The sequence below is a fragment of the Marmota monax genome, unplaced genomic scaffold (assembly GCF_021218885.2).
Source record: "Marmota monax isolate L192 unplaced genomic scaffold, Marmota_monax_Labrador192_F-V1.1 WCK01_AAM20220418_F8-fsc00020, whole genome shotgun sequence".
Taxonomy (NCBI): domain Eukaryota; kingdom Metazoa; phylum Chordata; class Mammalia; order Rodentia; family Sciuridae; genus Marmota; species Marmota monax.
The window spans coordinates 22,161,868-22,178,524 of record NW_026692912.1 but is presented as its reverse complement, the minus strand read 5'-3'; the positions used below and the strand labels follow the sequence as shown (position 1 = coordinate 22,178,524).

The 16,657-nt window shown below is 49.6% G+C and overlaps 1 protein-coding gene across 2 annotated transcripts in view; it reads right to left on the bottom strand.

Annotated features, from left to right (window-relative positions):
• The window catches only part of Gpr107 (G protein-coupled receptor 107), a 64,794-nt gene that overhangs the window by 20,756 nt on the left and 27,381 nt on the right, over positions 1-16,657 (bottom strand). For both annotated transcript variants that reach the window (XM_058581843.1, XM_046451314.2), the window contains exons 10-14: positions 14,512-14,587; positions 13,165-13,238; positions 12,600-12,717; positions 9,633-9,763; positions 7,552-7,595 (exon numbers count right to left, since the gene is read on the bottom strand). In XM_058581843.1, coding sequence (XP_058437826.1) covers positions 7,552-7,595; positions 9,633-9,763; positions 12,600-12,717; positions 13,165-13,238; positions 14,512-14,587 — 443 coding nt within the window. The remainder of the gene's footprint in view (positions 1-7,551; positions 7,596-9,632; positions 9,764-12,599; positions 12,718-13,164; positions 13,239-14,511; positions 14,588-16,657) is intronic.

Genomic DNA, 16,657 nt, shown 5'->3' with positions numbered 1-16,657 from the left:
TAGACACTGGTGTCCTTGATCTGTGGTCCCTAGACCCTAACACAGCCAGACCCATGGACAGTGAAGCAGAACAGTGACCACGGCTGCAGAGGAGGCAGTGGGCTCTGCCTGCAGGGCTCAGTGGGGAAGGGAACTTCTGAGATGGGTCATGGTGGTGGCTGCACAATAAGGTAAATGCACTCAATGCCACAGAACTGGACACTTGAAATAGTTCAAGTGTATGTCACACTTATTTTACCAGGATAAAAAAAAAAGGAACAGAAAACACACACACACACACGAGAACACAAGGCTCTGAGGTGGATTTCAGGGAAGTGTAGAGAAGGCAGAGGAGGGGACCAGGGCTCCCAGCCAGACTGGAAAGAGCTAACATCAGGGGATTTCAACTCATGCCACAGGGGTTATGAATTAACCCTGGGGTCGAGGGCTCGAGGACACAGGGAGGTCTTGCCCCAAGTCTGCAAACAGATTACTCAAAAAGGGAAAAGAATACTGTCTAAGGAAAGCAAGAATTAAACCCATAAACATGAGTCGCCTCCATACACAATCACCATTTCTCTCACCAGCAGGCTCTGTGGTTTTGGGGCCTCCCCCTCCCCCGGAACACTTCAACACTGAGCTACACCTCCAGCCCAGCTGCCTCAGCCTCGGGGACATCAAACCTGGGGACCACAGGTGGGCCTGCCCCACCAGCTCCAGCACATTGTCCATTAGGTTTGTTTACATGAATATACCAAATAAAACCCAGTTCTGCTGGGCACAGTGGTGCATGCCTGTAATCCCAGAGGCAGGAAGATGACAAGTTCAGAGCCAGCCTCAGCAAAAAGTGAGGCACTAAGCAACTCAGTGAGACCCCATCTCTAAATAAAATACAAAAAAGGGCTGGGGAAGTGGTTCAGTGGTTAAGTGCCCCTGAGTTCAATCCCCAGCAACACCCCCACAACCCTGCCAAAAAAAACAAAAACAAACAAACAAACAACAACAACAACAGTTCTTTGGCATGAGGTGCCCTGAGGTGAAGGACAACTCAAATAACCAAAAGCATTCAGCAGAGGGAGTTGGAAATAAACTCAACAGGTAAATGAGGAAAAGACCCAGCCGGGCTTCTGCTGGCCGTGACCAACAAGGACTTGAGAAGCCTCATCTCTAACGCCACTTCTCTACGGCGTTTGGTCTCGGGAACCCCTTACTTTTAAACATGAATGAGGACCCCAAAGAGTTTTTATGTGGGTCATATCTATCGATATTTACCACATTGGAAAGTAAAGCAAACATTTCAAAAATACTTCAGGCTGGGGTGCAGTTCAGTGGCAGAGGACTTGCCTACCACGGTGAGGCCTGGGCACCTCCCTTGTATTCCCCCAAGAGTCCCCTGTTTCTTGATATTGCATGTTAACATAATTAACACTTTCTTGTTTAAATAAAACAAAATCTTTTCCAGGAAAAAAAAATTAAAGAAAAGAATTGTTTTCCGTATCTGTAAACCTCTGCAGTATCTGGCTTAATAAATGTAACTGGACGCCCATTGTTGCTCTGCATTTAACCTGCTGTGCGAGCCTGCTGTGGTTGAAGTGGAAGAAAGAAACACAGCGTACATGGGAGGAGGTGAGCGGGTTTTGTATGTTTGTTGGAGACAGGTCTCAGGATGCTGCCGGGCTGGTCCAGCTGTGGGCTCAAGCGGTCCTCTGATCCTCCTGTCCCAGCCTTCCCGGTAGCAGGACTATAATCACGTGCAGGTAAGCGGAAGATCCATACTGCCTGACTCTACATGAAAACTCAAGGCCAGCTTAGCAAGACCCTGTCTCAAAACAAAAACCAAAACACACAGCAGAGTTCATGGGGTGGGGAAGCTGCACTGAACCCAGGGGACCTCCCCATGGTCCCCCAACTGCGCCTGCTCACCTGCCCCTGACTACAAAACTTTATGTGCCAGGTGGGTGGAAAACACTCTCAGGAGTCAGCAGGACTCTTGAATACAGAAAGGTCCATATAAAATAGTTTCAAAGATCACACTGTTAACATGCCCACAGAACCGCGACTGTGAAGCCGAGCGGCAGGTGAGAGTTCTCCTACATACGACTTTTTAGTCGGAAGCACAGATCATATCATTGGCGATACATAGTGCTAGTTGTTCAACCTGGGAGTGACATGGTCACTTCATTCCTTGTTAAGAAACTGTCTGCAGAGAGCCTATAAGTCTGAGTAGCCAGAGCAGCCAGTCATTCCTTCAGATACAAACAGCCAAGAGAAAAGCGGCCATGGGTGGGCACCCACAGCAGCCCCAGGCCACATGGCACAGCCTCTGTGCACATCCTGCTCTGCCCACAGAACATCAATATTGATATCAAGGTTGAGATATGACATTTACAATCTGTACAGAAGCATCACAGCATCCCCCCCCGCCCCCCAGTACTGGGATTGAACCCAGGGGGCTTTACCCCTAGGCTGCATCCCAGCCCCTCCTGTTGTTTTGAGACAGGGTCTGCTGGGGCTGACTTTGAGCCTGTGATCCTCTGCGAGCCTCTGCCCCAGAGGAACCAGAGGAACCGTAACTGTGTGCCACTGTGCCTGGCTCATCAAGGCCATTCTTAAGTGGCTTGAGAGCTTTTTGTCCCTGCGAATAGGTGGCAGTGAAGAACACAGGCTGCTAGTGCAGCTTGGTGCCACAGCCCAGCATTGCTTTAGTACCAGCAGTGCAAACGCCAACAGTCAAAATGCTAAGGAGGGATCCTTGTGGGAACAGTGGGGTCCTGAGGATCCCCGGGGAGCTGCTGTCCTCACAGGTTCCTCTTATGGCCAAGGCTCCTTGCAGAACCCACAGCAGCTCAGATCCAGACCCTGCCTCCAGAATGCCACAGCTGGCCAATCACCGCCGTGTAAAGGCTTCTGAAGCCACATAAAAGGTAAGTCTGGCTTGCCCACAGAAACGCAAGGCCAAAAGAAGGATGACCAGAGTAGAGGCTGCCATCTTATTTATGTTGTCCGAGCCCAGGCCGACCCTAAGAGGAAGCCACCCGGGGAGAGGAGCCTGCAAGTTCAAGAAGAGACAGTGGATGGATCCTGGCAGGAGCACAGGGGACCAGGTGGGCGTGACCGAGCAGGACTCCCTAAGCTCAGAGGCCCCTGCAGCGCAGGGAATCTCAATGACAGAGGACCCAGGAAGCAGCATGTGGTAGAAGGGACAAAGGGCTGAGGACAGAGGCAGCTTCCTCCTTCATGTCTTCCTTTACACTCCCTCAGATGCCGTTAAAAGGAATCCAGAGACAAAGAAGTGAACAAAACCCAAGGCTCTCTGGAAGCTGTGTTCAGCCCAAATGCCAAACAACTACAAGCCGCACTCTGCCTGGCCTGGACTGCACTTTGGCTACTAAGGAGAACCTAAAGTCCGAGTCCCAGCAAGGCCATGAAATGACCAGTGGAATGACAGCCAAGGAAGAGGCACCAAAAGGTCAGGTCCCTGTGGCTGCCCTGCTTCCAGCTCCGACAATGTCACCGCCTGAGGCCCCACAGGCCTGTCCTCCAGGACCGGCAGATCTCAGGACAGGTGAGGGGCACACAAGGTGGATCACATAAGGAACAGCAGCTGGCCATGTGCTTGTCCTGCCTTCCCATGCGGCCCTTCAGGGCGTGACCACACTGCAGTCACCACTGAGGGGGGCTAGCTAGCAGAGCGCTGTTCCTCAGTCCTCTCCACAGGGGAGACTTCACTAAGGGAATGTGGCTGCCTAGCCTCTGGGAGTTTCACTAGATGACCATTTTTCAAAGGATGGAGTGGACTGGCTCAAAAGCATCCACCAAGAAGACAACTGGGCCGGATGCGGTGGCGCACGCTTGTAATTCCAGCAGCTCCAGAGGCTGAGGCAGGAGGATCACAAGTTCATAGCCAGCCTCAGCAACAGGGAAGCGCTAAGCAACTCAGTGAGACCCTATCTCTAAATAAAATACAAAACAGGACTGAGGATGTAGCTCAGTGGCCGAGTGCCTCTGAGTCCAGTCCCCGGTACCCTCCCCCCACTTTATTTGGGGGAAATAAAGAAGACAGTCTGGCTAGGTGCAGTGGTGCACGCCTGTAATCCCAGTGACTCTGGAGGCTGAGGCAGGAGGATCTCAAGTTTGAGACTAGTGAGGCCCTAAGCAACTTAGTGAGACCCTGTCTAAAAATAAAAAGGGCTGGGGATGTGGCTCAGAAGTTGAAACACCCCAGGGTTCAATCTCTGACACATAAGAAAACAAAAACAAAAAAAAAAAAAACTACCCGCTGACAATCCAACCTTCTCATTTTTTTGTGCCAGGGAGGGAAGCCAGACCCACACACTAGGCAAATGTTCACCCACTGAGCAACACTCACAGTCCACAGACACCCCACTCTACTCTACTCGGTCCCTCCGTCAAAAGTTTGTGGTGGTCCCTGCTGAGGAGGACTGGGTGTTCTGGACAGAATGGGCCGGTGGGTGCCAGCGCCTGCTTTTACCCTGCTCTTTGCTGAAGAGGCCCATGCTGCCACCTGGTGGAAAAGTGAGAAATTGCCTTGTGTGCTCCCAGCAGCACAAAAGCAGGGTTTACCACATAGGCTGGGGGACAACACTGACCCACCCGGGGCCTCAGTGGCTGTGCAGTCTACCCCAGGCTGAGCCTTTCACCAAGTGCTCAGCTGAGGGCCAACTTCAGGTGAAGTCAGGGGTCGCAGAGACTGCCAGGCAGCAAGTCACCCCTAGACCCTCAAAAGCAAGGTGAAGAAGGCACTGAGGCAGCAGATCTCAGAACAACAGAGAAAGGAGAAGGGCATTGGTGAGGAAGGACCCGAGGAATGTCCCAAGGGCACAGGATGAAGCCCAGGAGGAAAAGAGCCAAAACCTACCACTGAGAAAGAGAAACACTGCCCTTAGGACGGCCAAGTGTTTCTGGCCCAGTGGTGGGGAAAACTAATTCAGAAACACCAAAGTATACAAGGATAGAAGAAAGGTTCTTTTTTTTGGGCACAGGGAATTGAACCCAGGGGTGCTCCACTCCTAAGCCACATCCCCATCCCTTTCCATTTTTTTATTTTGAGACAGGGTCTTGTTAAGTTGCTGAGGCTGGCCTCCAACTTGAGAACCTCCTGTCTCAGTCTTCCATGTGTGGTATGATGTCTGCTCGTTAAAATATTTTGTGTTAATATATTACAGTAAGGGGGAGGACCCTATTGATTACATGACAAAACAAAGGTTTTTTTTTTTTTTTTTAATACAGCATGCGTAGATGGGAGAAAAAAAGGACAAAATATCCCCAAAGAATTACTATTGCCAAAAGGTGGGTTTTCATGCTTGTGGCAAGGCACTCTATTAAGATTCTAATCTCCACTTTATTTTTTGCGCTTCCTTTACTCCACTGCATGAACGCAGAGAGAGGGCTCTCTAACGCAGCTCCAGGGAAGGCGACCAGCAAGGCTACTGCACACAATGTCCCAGCTCCGAGCTGTTGAAAAGAACCTGTCACAGCAGGGAGCAGTGGCACATGCCTATAATACCAGCGCCTCAGGAGGCTGAGGAAGGAGGATTGTGAATTCAAAGCCAGCCTCAGCAAAAGCGAGGTGCTAAGCAACTCAGTGAGACCCTGTCTCTAAATAAAATACAAAATGGAACTGGGGATGTGGCTCAGAGGCTGAGTAACCCTGAGTTCAATCGGGCGGCTAAGGTAGGAGGATTGCCTCAGCTTCCCCAGTACCTTAAAAAAAAAGTATCTGTCACAGAGAGCATTCCAGTGCAGGAAAAGGGAACCCAGTGCTTTGGAAGAAGAGAGGACTAGAAAGAAGACAAACGCTGGCTGAGGTTGTGGGGGTCGGGAGCAGGCCTCGGAGCAACCATGGGTCCGAGCCTGGCATGATCCTGGGTATGAGGCTGCCCAGAAACAAAAGCACCAAGGCCCGAGCAGAGGGAATCTCTACAGTCACTCTTCTGGTCACAAACCGGAAGAGCCTCCTTAATACCATGCCCTAAATAAGAACCCAGAGAACCCAGAGTGGTGGGAAATCACTAAATCGGCTTTCGTGCAATTTTTTTTTTTCGTACTGGGGTTGAAGCCAGGGGTGCCTTACCACTGAATCAGATCCTCAGCCTTTTTATTTTTTATTGTGAGACAAGGTCTCACTACATTGCTGAGGCTGGCCTGGAACTTGCAATCCTCCTGCCTCAGCCTCCTGAGTTACTGGGATTACAGGCGTGGCCACCACACTAGTTCAGGTTTAACTCCATTTAAAAGAAAGAATGTGATAATAACTGTACTCTAAAGCCTGTGAAATGAGACTCGTGGCCATTATGTTTTCTCAAATGAATCCACATTACTTTTTTTTGTTTATCTCTAGTGTTATTTTTTTATTTATTTTTATGTGGTGCTGAGGTTCGAACTCAGTGCTTCACTCATGCAAGGTAGGTACTCTACCACTGAGCCACAGCCGCAGTCCCCACATTACTTTTGTAATCAGAATAAAAGGTTGGCAACAATATTTTATTTTTAAACAAAAACTTGTTTCTTTTTACTACTGATAATGAATATTCTGCCTTGAAGCACACTACTACCGGCACTGGTAAGACTTTGCACATCCCCTGAGGGCTACTGCAACCTTTGAGATCCGAGGGCCTACTGTGCCACTGGATCCTAGTCCTGGGCACTAGTTAAGCCAGCCCAGAAACACTGAAACACATATTTTCTTTATGGCTCCTTTTCTGATACAAGAGGCATGATTGGAAAATCAAGGAGATGCAGATGGGTTATAATGGGATAACCATTTAAAATATCAGCTAGTTTTAAAGGTTCTTTTTGGACTCAGAGTTTTATTTAAAATTAATACCAACACAACCATTTTGAAAATATGTTAGGTCAGCAGAAAAGACCACTCTAAACACAGCCAATTCCACTCCATAGCACTCCTATTCTCACAGGCAACATTAGCTGGCCCTTCCAGGACACAAATGGTTCTAAGTCAGAGAGAGAGAGAGAGAGTGTTTCTTGGTACTGAATACTTAGTCCATAGGTGCTCTATTACTGAGCTACATCCCTAGACCTTTCTATTTTTTTAAGACAGGGTCTCACTAAGTTGCCTCCAATTTGTGATCCTCTTGCCTCAGCCTCCTGAGTCACCAGGATTTCAGGTGTTTGTCACCACTGATTTTTTTTGTTTTGGGGGGGTGGTACCAGGGATTGAACTCAGGGTCCCACTGAGTTGCTTAACTCCCACTTGCCCCGTTGCTGAAGCTGGCTTTGAACTCACAATCCTCCTGCCTTAGCCTCCCGAGCCACTGGGATTACAGGCTTGCACCACCATGCCTAGCACTGATTCAGTTTGAGAGGGTAAAAATCACAATCACAAGTAGAAACGAAATCCCAATATGCAGCAACCTCCCCCAAGCCTCTGTATACAACTGGTCTCTGTGACACTCAACACATGCTTCTCCACCATGCATCCACTGAATGCTCCTGCAAACCTGGTCCCCAGGCCCCCTACCCACCCCAAAGAGTGCCCAGTGTGGGGTTCAGAGGGAAGTGGGCAATGTGCAGGAGCACGAGGGGACTTGCCTTTTCCATCTGTGGCTGAGGCTTCTTGTAAATGTCTGATTGACCTAAAAATAAACATTTGGAGAAAAAAGGTTAGCTGGCAAATTTGCATTCTTCTTTATTTCCTGCTCAAGCTGCTTGGGGCCTTGAATTTCCCTATTACAGACTGAAAGTGTGGACTAGTGACTTCAGAGCACTCTTCCTATGCTAACCCGCACCTCCCCAGTTATGGCGCTCAGGCCTGCGAGGCAGGATGCCCTCTGCTGGTGGAGACAGGGGCAGTGAGTCTGGCAGGGCCTCAGTGAAGAGAACTCTCCTGGTCTCTACCTACCTCAGTCCCACAGTCACCCCAACCTGACTATGATAACAACAGAGCCTCGCTAAGGTCTCCTGCCACCGTGAGAGAACTGACCCTAGAAAGCTGCTGGCCACCATCTACGTCTGGGTCCAGGCGCTGTGAACATATGGTTTATGCAAACTCATTAAGTGGAGATTTATTAATCTGTGGAAAACTGCTGCCCCAGGGAGTCTTTTTTTGCTGTGCTATGCCAGTAACTAATGACTGCCACCACCACTCAGGCAGGGGACATGTCACTAAAGAAGCTGCAATCGGAGTCCCACGCACAGCGCTGCCACTAGAGCAAGGCTGCGCGCAGCAGGCGGTGGGGTGGGTAAGGGAAGAGGGCAGGGTCTGGCAGACCCAGGCTCCCTCGGGCACTGCCACTTCCTCTTGTGGTGAGTAAGCCACTTTTCCTAAAGCCTCAAGAGCTTGCCTCTGTGAGGTCTGAGCGGGCTGCCGCGGAGACTAACCAGCGTAAGGCTGGAACCGGCCCAGTGCTGGCTGAATTGAGTACTCTAAAGAATTATTCATGTTATTTCTTAAATTACTTTTCTAGACCTTATTTTTTTCATTCACAGTATTTTTAGGGATATTTAGCTGAAGTGGTCTTGCCATTTGGATCTGTTCATTAGTACTGTAATTGACCAGTGGCAGGTAGATCTATGCTGGTCTGGGTCCCTGGCATTACTGCCTGGCAATGGCATGTACAGAGCAGGATCTTGCCTGAGCGCAGTTACGGCCCGACTCCTCCCCTGGGCAGCATGCGGAGGAGGGGGATGCAGGAGCTCTGGTCCCCTGCTCTGCTGGCAGCTGTCTGCTGAGCTTGGATGTGCACACAGGCTGTGTGGCTCTCCCAGCTGGAATGAGGACTAGCTTCACTGTGCTCCAAGCAATCTACAAACCCCAAGATCCCAGAAAATAACTAGTGTTCTGCAGAGGACACTTCAGTAAGAAGCATTTTGCTTTCCTTAACCTGGATTTCAGAAGAATTTACTGCACTCAAATAGCCACGGAGCTAGATCACGAGGGGCGGGGCGAGGTGTTTTGTTCCGCCCTCTTCCCTCCTCCACTGGACCCTTACTAGACCAAGAATCTCCATCACTTTGAATGTGATTTAACACGGATAGTCTTTCCCTTCACGCACTTCTTTATGCGTACTCAAAATGCAATACATGCACCTGCAGGAGTGCAGCACACGGTTCTCAAGTTGTCAGAACTGTGCATGTGCTGACAGCCCACTAACTAGCGTTCATGAACTTCCTCATTCTCCACCGACCTGGCAGGAAAGGGTTATTTATGGGAATTCAACTCCCTGTCCGCTGAAGTCAGCCTGCTGTTTCCCGTTGCCACCAAGTTCTCCCTCCCAGACTCCAGTCTAGAACTGTGCTCTGCCCCAGCCCACGCTGCCAGGCCAGCTCCATCAGAAGTACCTGGGCTACTTGATAAAGACTCGGGGCTGGGGCTGGGGCTGGGGCTGGGCTCGGTGGTAGAGCTGTTGACTAGCAAATGTGTCTTGCTGGGTTCAATCCTCAGCACCACGTAAAACAATACATAAGTAAAAAGTATCATACCCATCTACAACTAAAAAGAAAAGAAAAAGACACAGGTCCTGCCTGGACACTCTGTGGGCAGTCTAGCCCACAAAGCTGTACTAAAAAGCCCAGAGGCCCTGGGTGGTTCCGACCAATTTAAGATCAGCCAGTTCAGCTACTGGGTTGACAACCAGCCCCGGGTGCGGGTAGCTCCTCCTGGGGTCACTCACCACACCACTGGGAAGAGGATGGCGCCACAGCATAGCAGGTCCACCAGGAACAGAGAGTCCTTCCACAAGCCATACTCGGTCGTGCCCTCCTCTGTGGACTCTATGATGATGTAGGCCACGTTTGCCAGGACCTACGGGACACAAGAAGCCACTGAGGCCCCAGAGCAGGGCTGGTGGGGAACGCAGAGCCTCCACCTGCGGCTGCTGCACTACTTCCTAAGCTCTTCCAGAACTCTGCCACTCTGCAGGTAAGAAGCGCAGGTCCTATGCCCTCCCTTGGACCAGGTCAGGCTGGTGATGGTTCTGACCAATGGAGTGAAGCGGATGGGACTCATGTGACTGCCAGGGCAGACACAGCTCCCACTGGCTCTCCCTCCAGACCTTTACGGCCCGAGCCTGCTGGGAAGAAGTCTGCGGAAACGGCCATGCTAGACCATGCAGACAGGAGACCCCAAGGGGCCCTGCTGTTTCTACCCCCTCAAGTCTTCCCAGCTCAGGAAGAAGATGGAAAGACTTCTAGACACCCCCAGTCCCAGTCACTGACCACAACCACGAGACTCTGAGGCAGACCTACCAGTTAAGCCTCTCCTAAATTCCTGACCCACAGAAATTGAGACAGAATGACTGTTACTGTGGCTTAAAGGCACTTTATTTTGGGATGACTTGTTATGTAGCAATGTATAATTAGGACACTTTACTTTGCTTTTTGGGTACCCAGGCCTCATCGGTCACTCAGGTGCTGAATGGATGGCACTTAATGCCCCATTTAATCAGAAAACCTACACTCCCCAGTGACAATAACTCTTCTAAGTACCTGATAATAGGTTTGTTTGATCAGAGACCACAGAGGTAAGAATAGCAGATTTCAGCCCAGCAACCGAGTAGCCACACTGGTCCTGAACGACTCTAGTTCAGGCCTTCGCCCACATGCACGTCTGGCCTCTATTTGCAAAGTCACGCCTTTGCCGTGGGTCTGGTCTATAACTAGGCTCTTGGTGTGCTACGAGTCTTTCAGCTTTTCAGTCTTCCAGCTCCAATACGACTGACCATTAAGGAAACTGACATCTCAGGACACGTTCTTTCACAGACACCAGTAGGTACAGATGCAGAGATGACATTACAACTACACGTCCCATGAGAAGTCCAAACACCTGCCTGGCTTGCTGTGAAGATGGCTGGTTCTCCAGAGGATCATAAGGAACACAGAAGCTGCGGTGCTGTGATCTGGGAGGCCTCGAAGTGTGGCTCCTTTCTAGGTATAGGACTTATGAATGAAGCTGGCACAGAAGCCAAACTTCATTTAGTACAAACGCAAAGCTGAATTTGAAACCTCAGTTTCCCCACTGGCCCTGGCTCCTGCGTTCTTCCCTACTTGTTTCTCCTGAAGTTTTTTACAGTGACTGTACAATGACAATGGGAACACAAGAGTTTCTCCTCTGATGGTGACTCCACTGTCCTTAACTCCCAGGGTTTACAGGAGACAGGATGCTCCTGAGAGGTGTCTGTGCTGAACAATGTGTCAACAATGTTCTCAAAACACAATTTTGTGCTATGCACCACTTAATCCTTACTCAGAAACTTTCAGCTGGGGCTGGGGTGCGGCTCAGTGGGGAAGCACTTGCCAAGCAAGTGCAAGGCCCTGGATTCAGCCCCAGCAGAAGGAAAAGAAAAGCAAGCAAGCTTTCCACCAGTAGCTGTGGCTGAAAGGAAGCAGTTTTAACTTTTTAGGCTTATGTTCAAGGTCCTCTCAGACCAATCCCATGTCTAAGCACTCCAAACTTCCTCATATTTAATTTTTCAATGCCTACATTTCCTCAAAGACATGTTCCATGTAACCTTGTGTGGTTCTCTTCCAAGGGAACAGGGGAAGCAGGAAAGTCTATGCCCTGTCACACCCCAGTTCAGGCGGGAGTGGGGGGGTCAACCTTGGGGGCGGTTTGAGTCTGTCTGAGGGCAAGGGATCCAGGCAGCCAGCTAGCAAAGTGGGAGGAGGGCCTAGGCCTGTCATCTATAAGCTCTGAGAGTGGTAAGCTATAGAACTTGATCTGGCCACAGAATGGCCATGTAACTTGACCACCAAGAGACCTGCATGTTCGTTGGTACCCTAGGTTCACCACACAGCGGCATCACGTGTCTGTGGCCACTCCCTTGCCTCGGCACACTGCTTTCCTGCAACGGCTAGGCAAGTCCTCCCTGATAGAAAGCCCTTCTAGGGCACACCACTGTGAGTGACTGCTCCTGGACACCAGTGACTGATCTGTACTGTTCCCTGGGCGCTGATCTATGTTCATGGCTGAATGAGGGTAGCGGCACAGCAAATTCCCCCAAGCAGCCAGTTACCAGAGTGGATGGGCTGGTGCCCAGGGAGCCGCCCGCCTTCTCCACCTGCCACATTTGCACTGGTGCTCCAAATCACGAACCCAGCCAGAGAGCACCATCATCAAACTCTCTGTTACAGCACCCACGACTGCTCCTGTCCGTTACCTACCTCCAATATGACCGCTAAGTGCAGACAAGACAAGGTCCCTCACCCTGGAAGCAGCCCGTTCCCCAGCCCCGTCTCCAAATATAGAAAAGGTTTAATAAAGTCTGTCCCTGGTGTCCATGTAACTCAATGGGTATCATTCACATTCTGAAATACCTGGTTGGTAAAAATCACTGTGTATCTGGGCTTCCTCACTAAGAAGACAATTTTATTAGTGGCAATCAGGGGCAGAAGGGAAGGCAGTGTCTCCCCCGCACTTTTCTGCAGCTCTCTACCAAAGGCTAGGCATCCCTGCTGGTCTACAGAGTGTCTGGCTTCTCCTAGTGCGAGGATGAGAAGTCCAGATGGTTCAGGGTCAGGATGGGATGCCCATCTTCAATCCCCAAAGGCCCAACCTGGGGTCTCTGGGTGAGCAGGGTCTGTAGCTGAATCCTGCCAAGGGCCAAGAGAAGAAATGACGAGCAGGCCTGGGGTTGCTCTACCTGGAGTGGGATGACAATCATGAAAATCTTCTTGTCTTTATCGGAGAGGATGTGCTTAATGAAAGCCCAGCCGGTGCCGATGAGCGCAATGGTGATGAACAGGAGCGCGCCCTTCAACCTGGAAGAGAAAGCAGGTGGAGGACGCAGAAGGTCTCTTCAGATTCTAACCCAGCAGTGAGACTGGCAGCTCATTCCACAGCTGCACACGCTTCTTGTAAGACCAAGAGCCCAATTGTGAAGAGCTCTGTGTGTGAGCAGCACTCCTCTCAGGTGGAGAGAGCTGAGGCTGCAGGAGGAGGGAATAGAGCAAGCCCAGTCCCTGGTCTGCACGGTGACCTCCGAGGCACCAGCTGCAGAGGGGGCCAGGCAGGCTGCCACGGGGCACGGCTGGTCAGTTTGGACAGCCGCCACCTATCACGGCTCTCCCAATTTCTCCTCCTTCCATTTTTATTTTGTGGTCTGAGGACTATCCAGGGCTTCACACCACTAGGCAAGTGCTCTACCACTGAGCCACATCAGCCCCACAACTTCCCGCACACCACTTTTCCGTGGGTCGCATACTTACAGATGAGTTATGTAGTATACAACAGCCCAGCCCTCAATCGGGAATCCCTGGGAGGAGATGTAGTGGTAGTCGATCTGAAACCAACAAGCACATCTTAGAAAGGCTGAGCCGCCTCGGGCCTGAGTGCACGGCGAACAATAACCACAGCCCACTGACCAAGCCCTCCCTGTCCGCTCACCGCAAGCACGTACATGTTAACAAACACCAGGGAGCTTTAGAAATGTGACACTAGGCTTCAATGACACTAACATCCTGCCCAGGACCCTTGGGAGGCAAAAAATTCACACTAGCAAATGGCTGCCTATTCCCTTCTTAACAGCCTCCAAGGTCCCAATGCCAGCTGAGAACTTTCTCTTTCACGCCCTGCTGCTTACATAAGGAAATAGGTCAGCCAATGAGTAAAAAACATTAATGTAGGGCTAGGGTTGTGGCTCAGTGGTAGAGCTCTTGCCTAACGTGGGAGGCACTGGGTTGGATCCTCAGCACCACACAAAAATAAATAAAAATGAAATAAAGGTCTATCAACAACTAATAAAATTATTTTAAAAAATTAATGTCATTCAATCAACTGGCTTCAACTATCCTTTAAAAAAAAATCCCAAATTTAGAGAGAGCTGAGGCCCCAAACACATCTTAACTAAAATGACAGCGTGCCCAAAGTGTCTCTTATACAAATCACAAAGTCGAGAGCAGCTTTGTCCAACATGGACAATGTCATTCATTATCTCTGTGGCTCCAGAGAGAATTTTTAAATTTAGATCCAAATGAGAAATTACCTAAATAACTATTATTTCTTGACAATGTCACTGGACATGTCTGCTCTTCCCTGTGAGGATACTCTCAAACAGGCGAATGGGCCAGGTGGGGTTTGAGCACACAGGCCACACACTACAGGGACCGAGATCTCCCCTCACAGGCAAAGTCATTTCAATCTGCACCTGTTCTCCATACTCACAGCTGAGGCCTGGTTCTTATTCCTCAATCTTAAAAGCATCAAGGGTCCCGCCAGCAAGTCTGCTAACAGTGAACTTCAAATGCAGAAAGCCCATGAGGGAGATTGGGAAAAACAGAGGAAGTGGAGGCACCCGCACCTCAAGAAACGCCCAAAGAGGTACTAAAGCAGGACATCTAGGAGACCGCTGGTGGTGGCAGTATCAGGAGCTGACCCGACCTGGCCTAGCCGTGGAGGCTGGGATCATCTCCCCAGCCAGTTCCCCGAGCAAAAGGCAGCTTGAGGGAAAACATATTCTTTCCCGCCATCTAGCTATCCCTTTCCTCTGACTCATCCTTCCTGCTCACACAGGCATGTACACCGTTTCCTAAATGATCCCAGCTGCTTGTACATACTGCGTGGAACACCAAGGAAAGCGACTTGGTGAAAGGAAGGGCTGCCATCAACCAGTGAATTTTAAATACATCATTCCTGTAAAAATAAAAGAAAAGAATTAAAAGAAGATCCCATTCTCCCCAAGGACAGCCGAAGCATCAGAGACATTTATAAGCAAATAATCTGGGTGGCGGGCATACACCCGTTTTTGAGCTAGACATGATGGCACACGTACCAACTACCTGGGAGGCTAAGGCAGGAGGTTTGCAAGTCCAAGGTCAGCCTAGGCAACCCAATGAGACCCTGTCTCAAAATGGGAAAAAAAAAAAAAAAGACTAGGGAGCTCAATGGTAGAGTGCTCCTGGTTTCAATCACCAGTTGGTTCAAAAACAAGAAGTTTCTGCCAGAGAAAAAGCCTCAGATAGAGTCCTACAGTCACCTCTAACATACATTAACGCAGTGAGTAGAACTGGGAGGTAAGCAGCAAAGTCAGGTTGGTGGGTTCCCAGACCTGCCAAGATGGAAATCTAGCCCAGCCTGCCAGTGTTCCCTGGAAACCACCCTGGGAAGGCCACACAGGTGAGAATGAGGTGGACGGATCTTCAAAAACAGCATGAAACCCTGGGGAATCAGAAAGATCAGGTGCAGCTGTAGGTGAAGGCTGCGGCCCAGCACACAAGAAGGCTGGGACAGGGGAGGGGACAGGGGAGGGGACAGGGGAGGAGGGGACAGGACAGGCCCACACCCCTGTCTCTACCCTCAGGCCTGTGGGTAAATGACCAGATATTAAATTCCTCCTCCCATTCCCACCTCCCTCCAGGAGTTAACCTAATAGGACACACAAGACCATAATGGAGAAAGACCGAAAACTCTGTTAATAGAAAGAGTGACTTGGGCCAGGCATGGTGGCCATGCCTATAATCAAAGCAACTCAGGATGCTGAGGCAGGAGGATAGCATGTTCCAGGCCAGCCTGGGCAACTTAGGGAGACCCTCAGCAACTCAATAAGATACTGTCTCAAAATAAATAATAATAAAAACGGCTAGGGATGCAGCTTGGTGTTAAAATGTCCCTGGGTTCAATCCCCAGAACCAAAAAACTAAAAATGAAAAAATAAGAAAAACTTAAGGAAGAGCCACAGGAGAAATGCACACTCAGAGACTGAGACATTCTGCAAAGGAACAGCATTAGAAAGTGTGGAATAGGCACAGTTTACCTGTTATTCAGACAAATGGACCGATGGGACAGACCAGAGAGCCCACGTGAAGACACGTGTGTGTGTGGAAGCTTGCCACAGGGTAAATGACACTGCATTGGTGAAAAAAGACAGACTATTGCAGGGGAACCATGGGAAACATGAGCTAGAACCTACAGGTGGGAAAAAATAAACCTGGTCTCCACTCCACATTTACACCAAAGGATTCCTGACGCATTTCAATTCTAAACCTAAAATTTCATGATCTTGAAGTAGAAAGGAACTTCTTAAGATCCAACAGGCACTGCCCAAAAGACTAATGGCAGTAGCTTTGACTCCATTAAAACCAAAGATTTCCCAGGCGCAGGAGCGCACTCCTACGATTCTGCCACTTGGGAGGCTGAGACAAGAAGATCACAAGTTAAGACCAGCCTTACCAATTTAGTGAGCCCCTCAACAACTTGGTGAGACCCTGTCTCAAAATTTAAGAAGGGCTGGGGATGTAGCTTAGTGGTAAAAGTGCCCCGGTGTCAAATCCCTAGTATATAAAAAACAAATAAAAACCCAAAAGACTTTCATTCAACAACAAATACCATAGACAAATTGAACTATTGGGAGAAAAAAATTATAATGTATAAGACAGACAAGGGATTAATGTCCAGAACATGCAAGAGACTCGTGCAAAGCAACCAGAAAAAGACAAGAAAAAAAAAAACAAAAAAACATAGGCAGGCACCAGAGGTGAAGATATCCCTGAAATGAAAATCCACATCATCAATATTCAAAGGAACGCAAAACAAAACGAGGTTCCAGTTTACACCCATGAAATTGGCAAAAATTAAGATGTGTGTGTTGGTGAGTGTGTGGGCCAACAGGAAGCCCTGGCACCATCGGTGAAAGCACACACGGGGGCCACAAGCAGGCAGCTGGAAGCACTTTATGGACCTGTAGGAGCACAGACCTCCCACCCT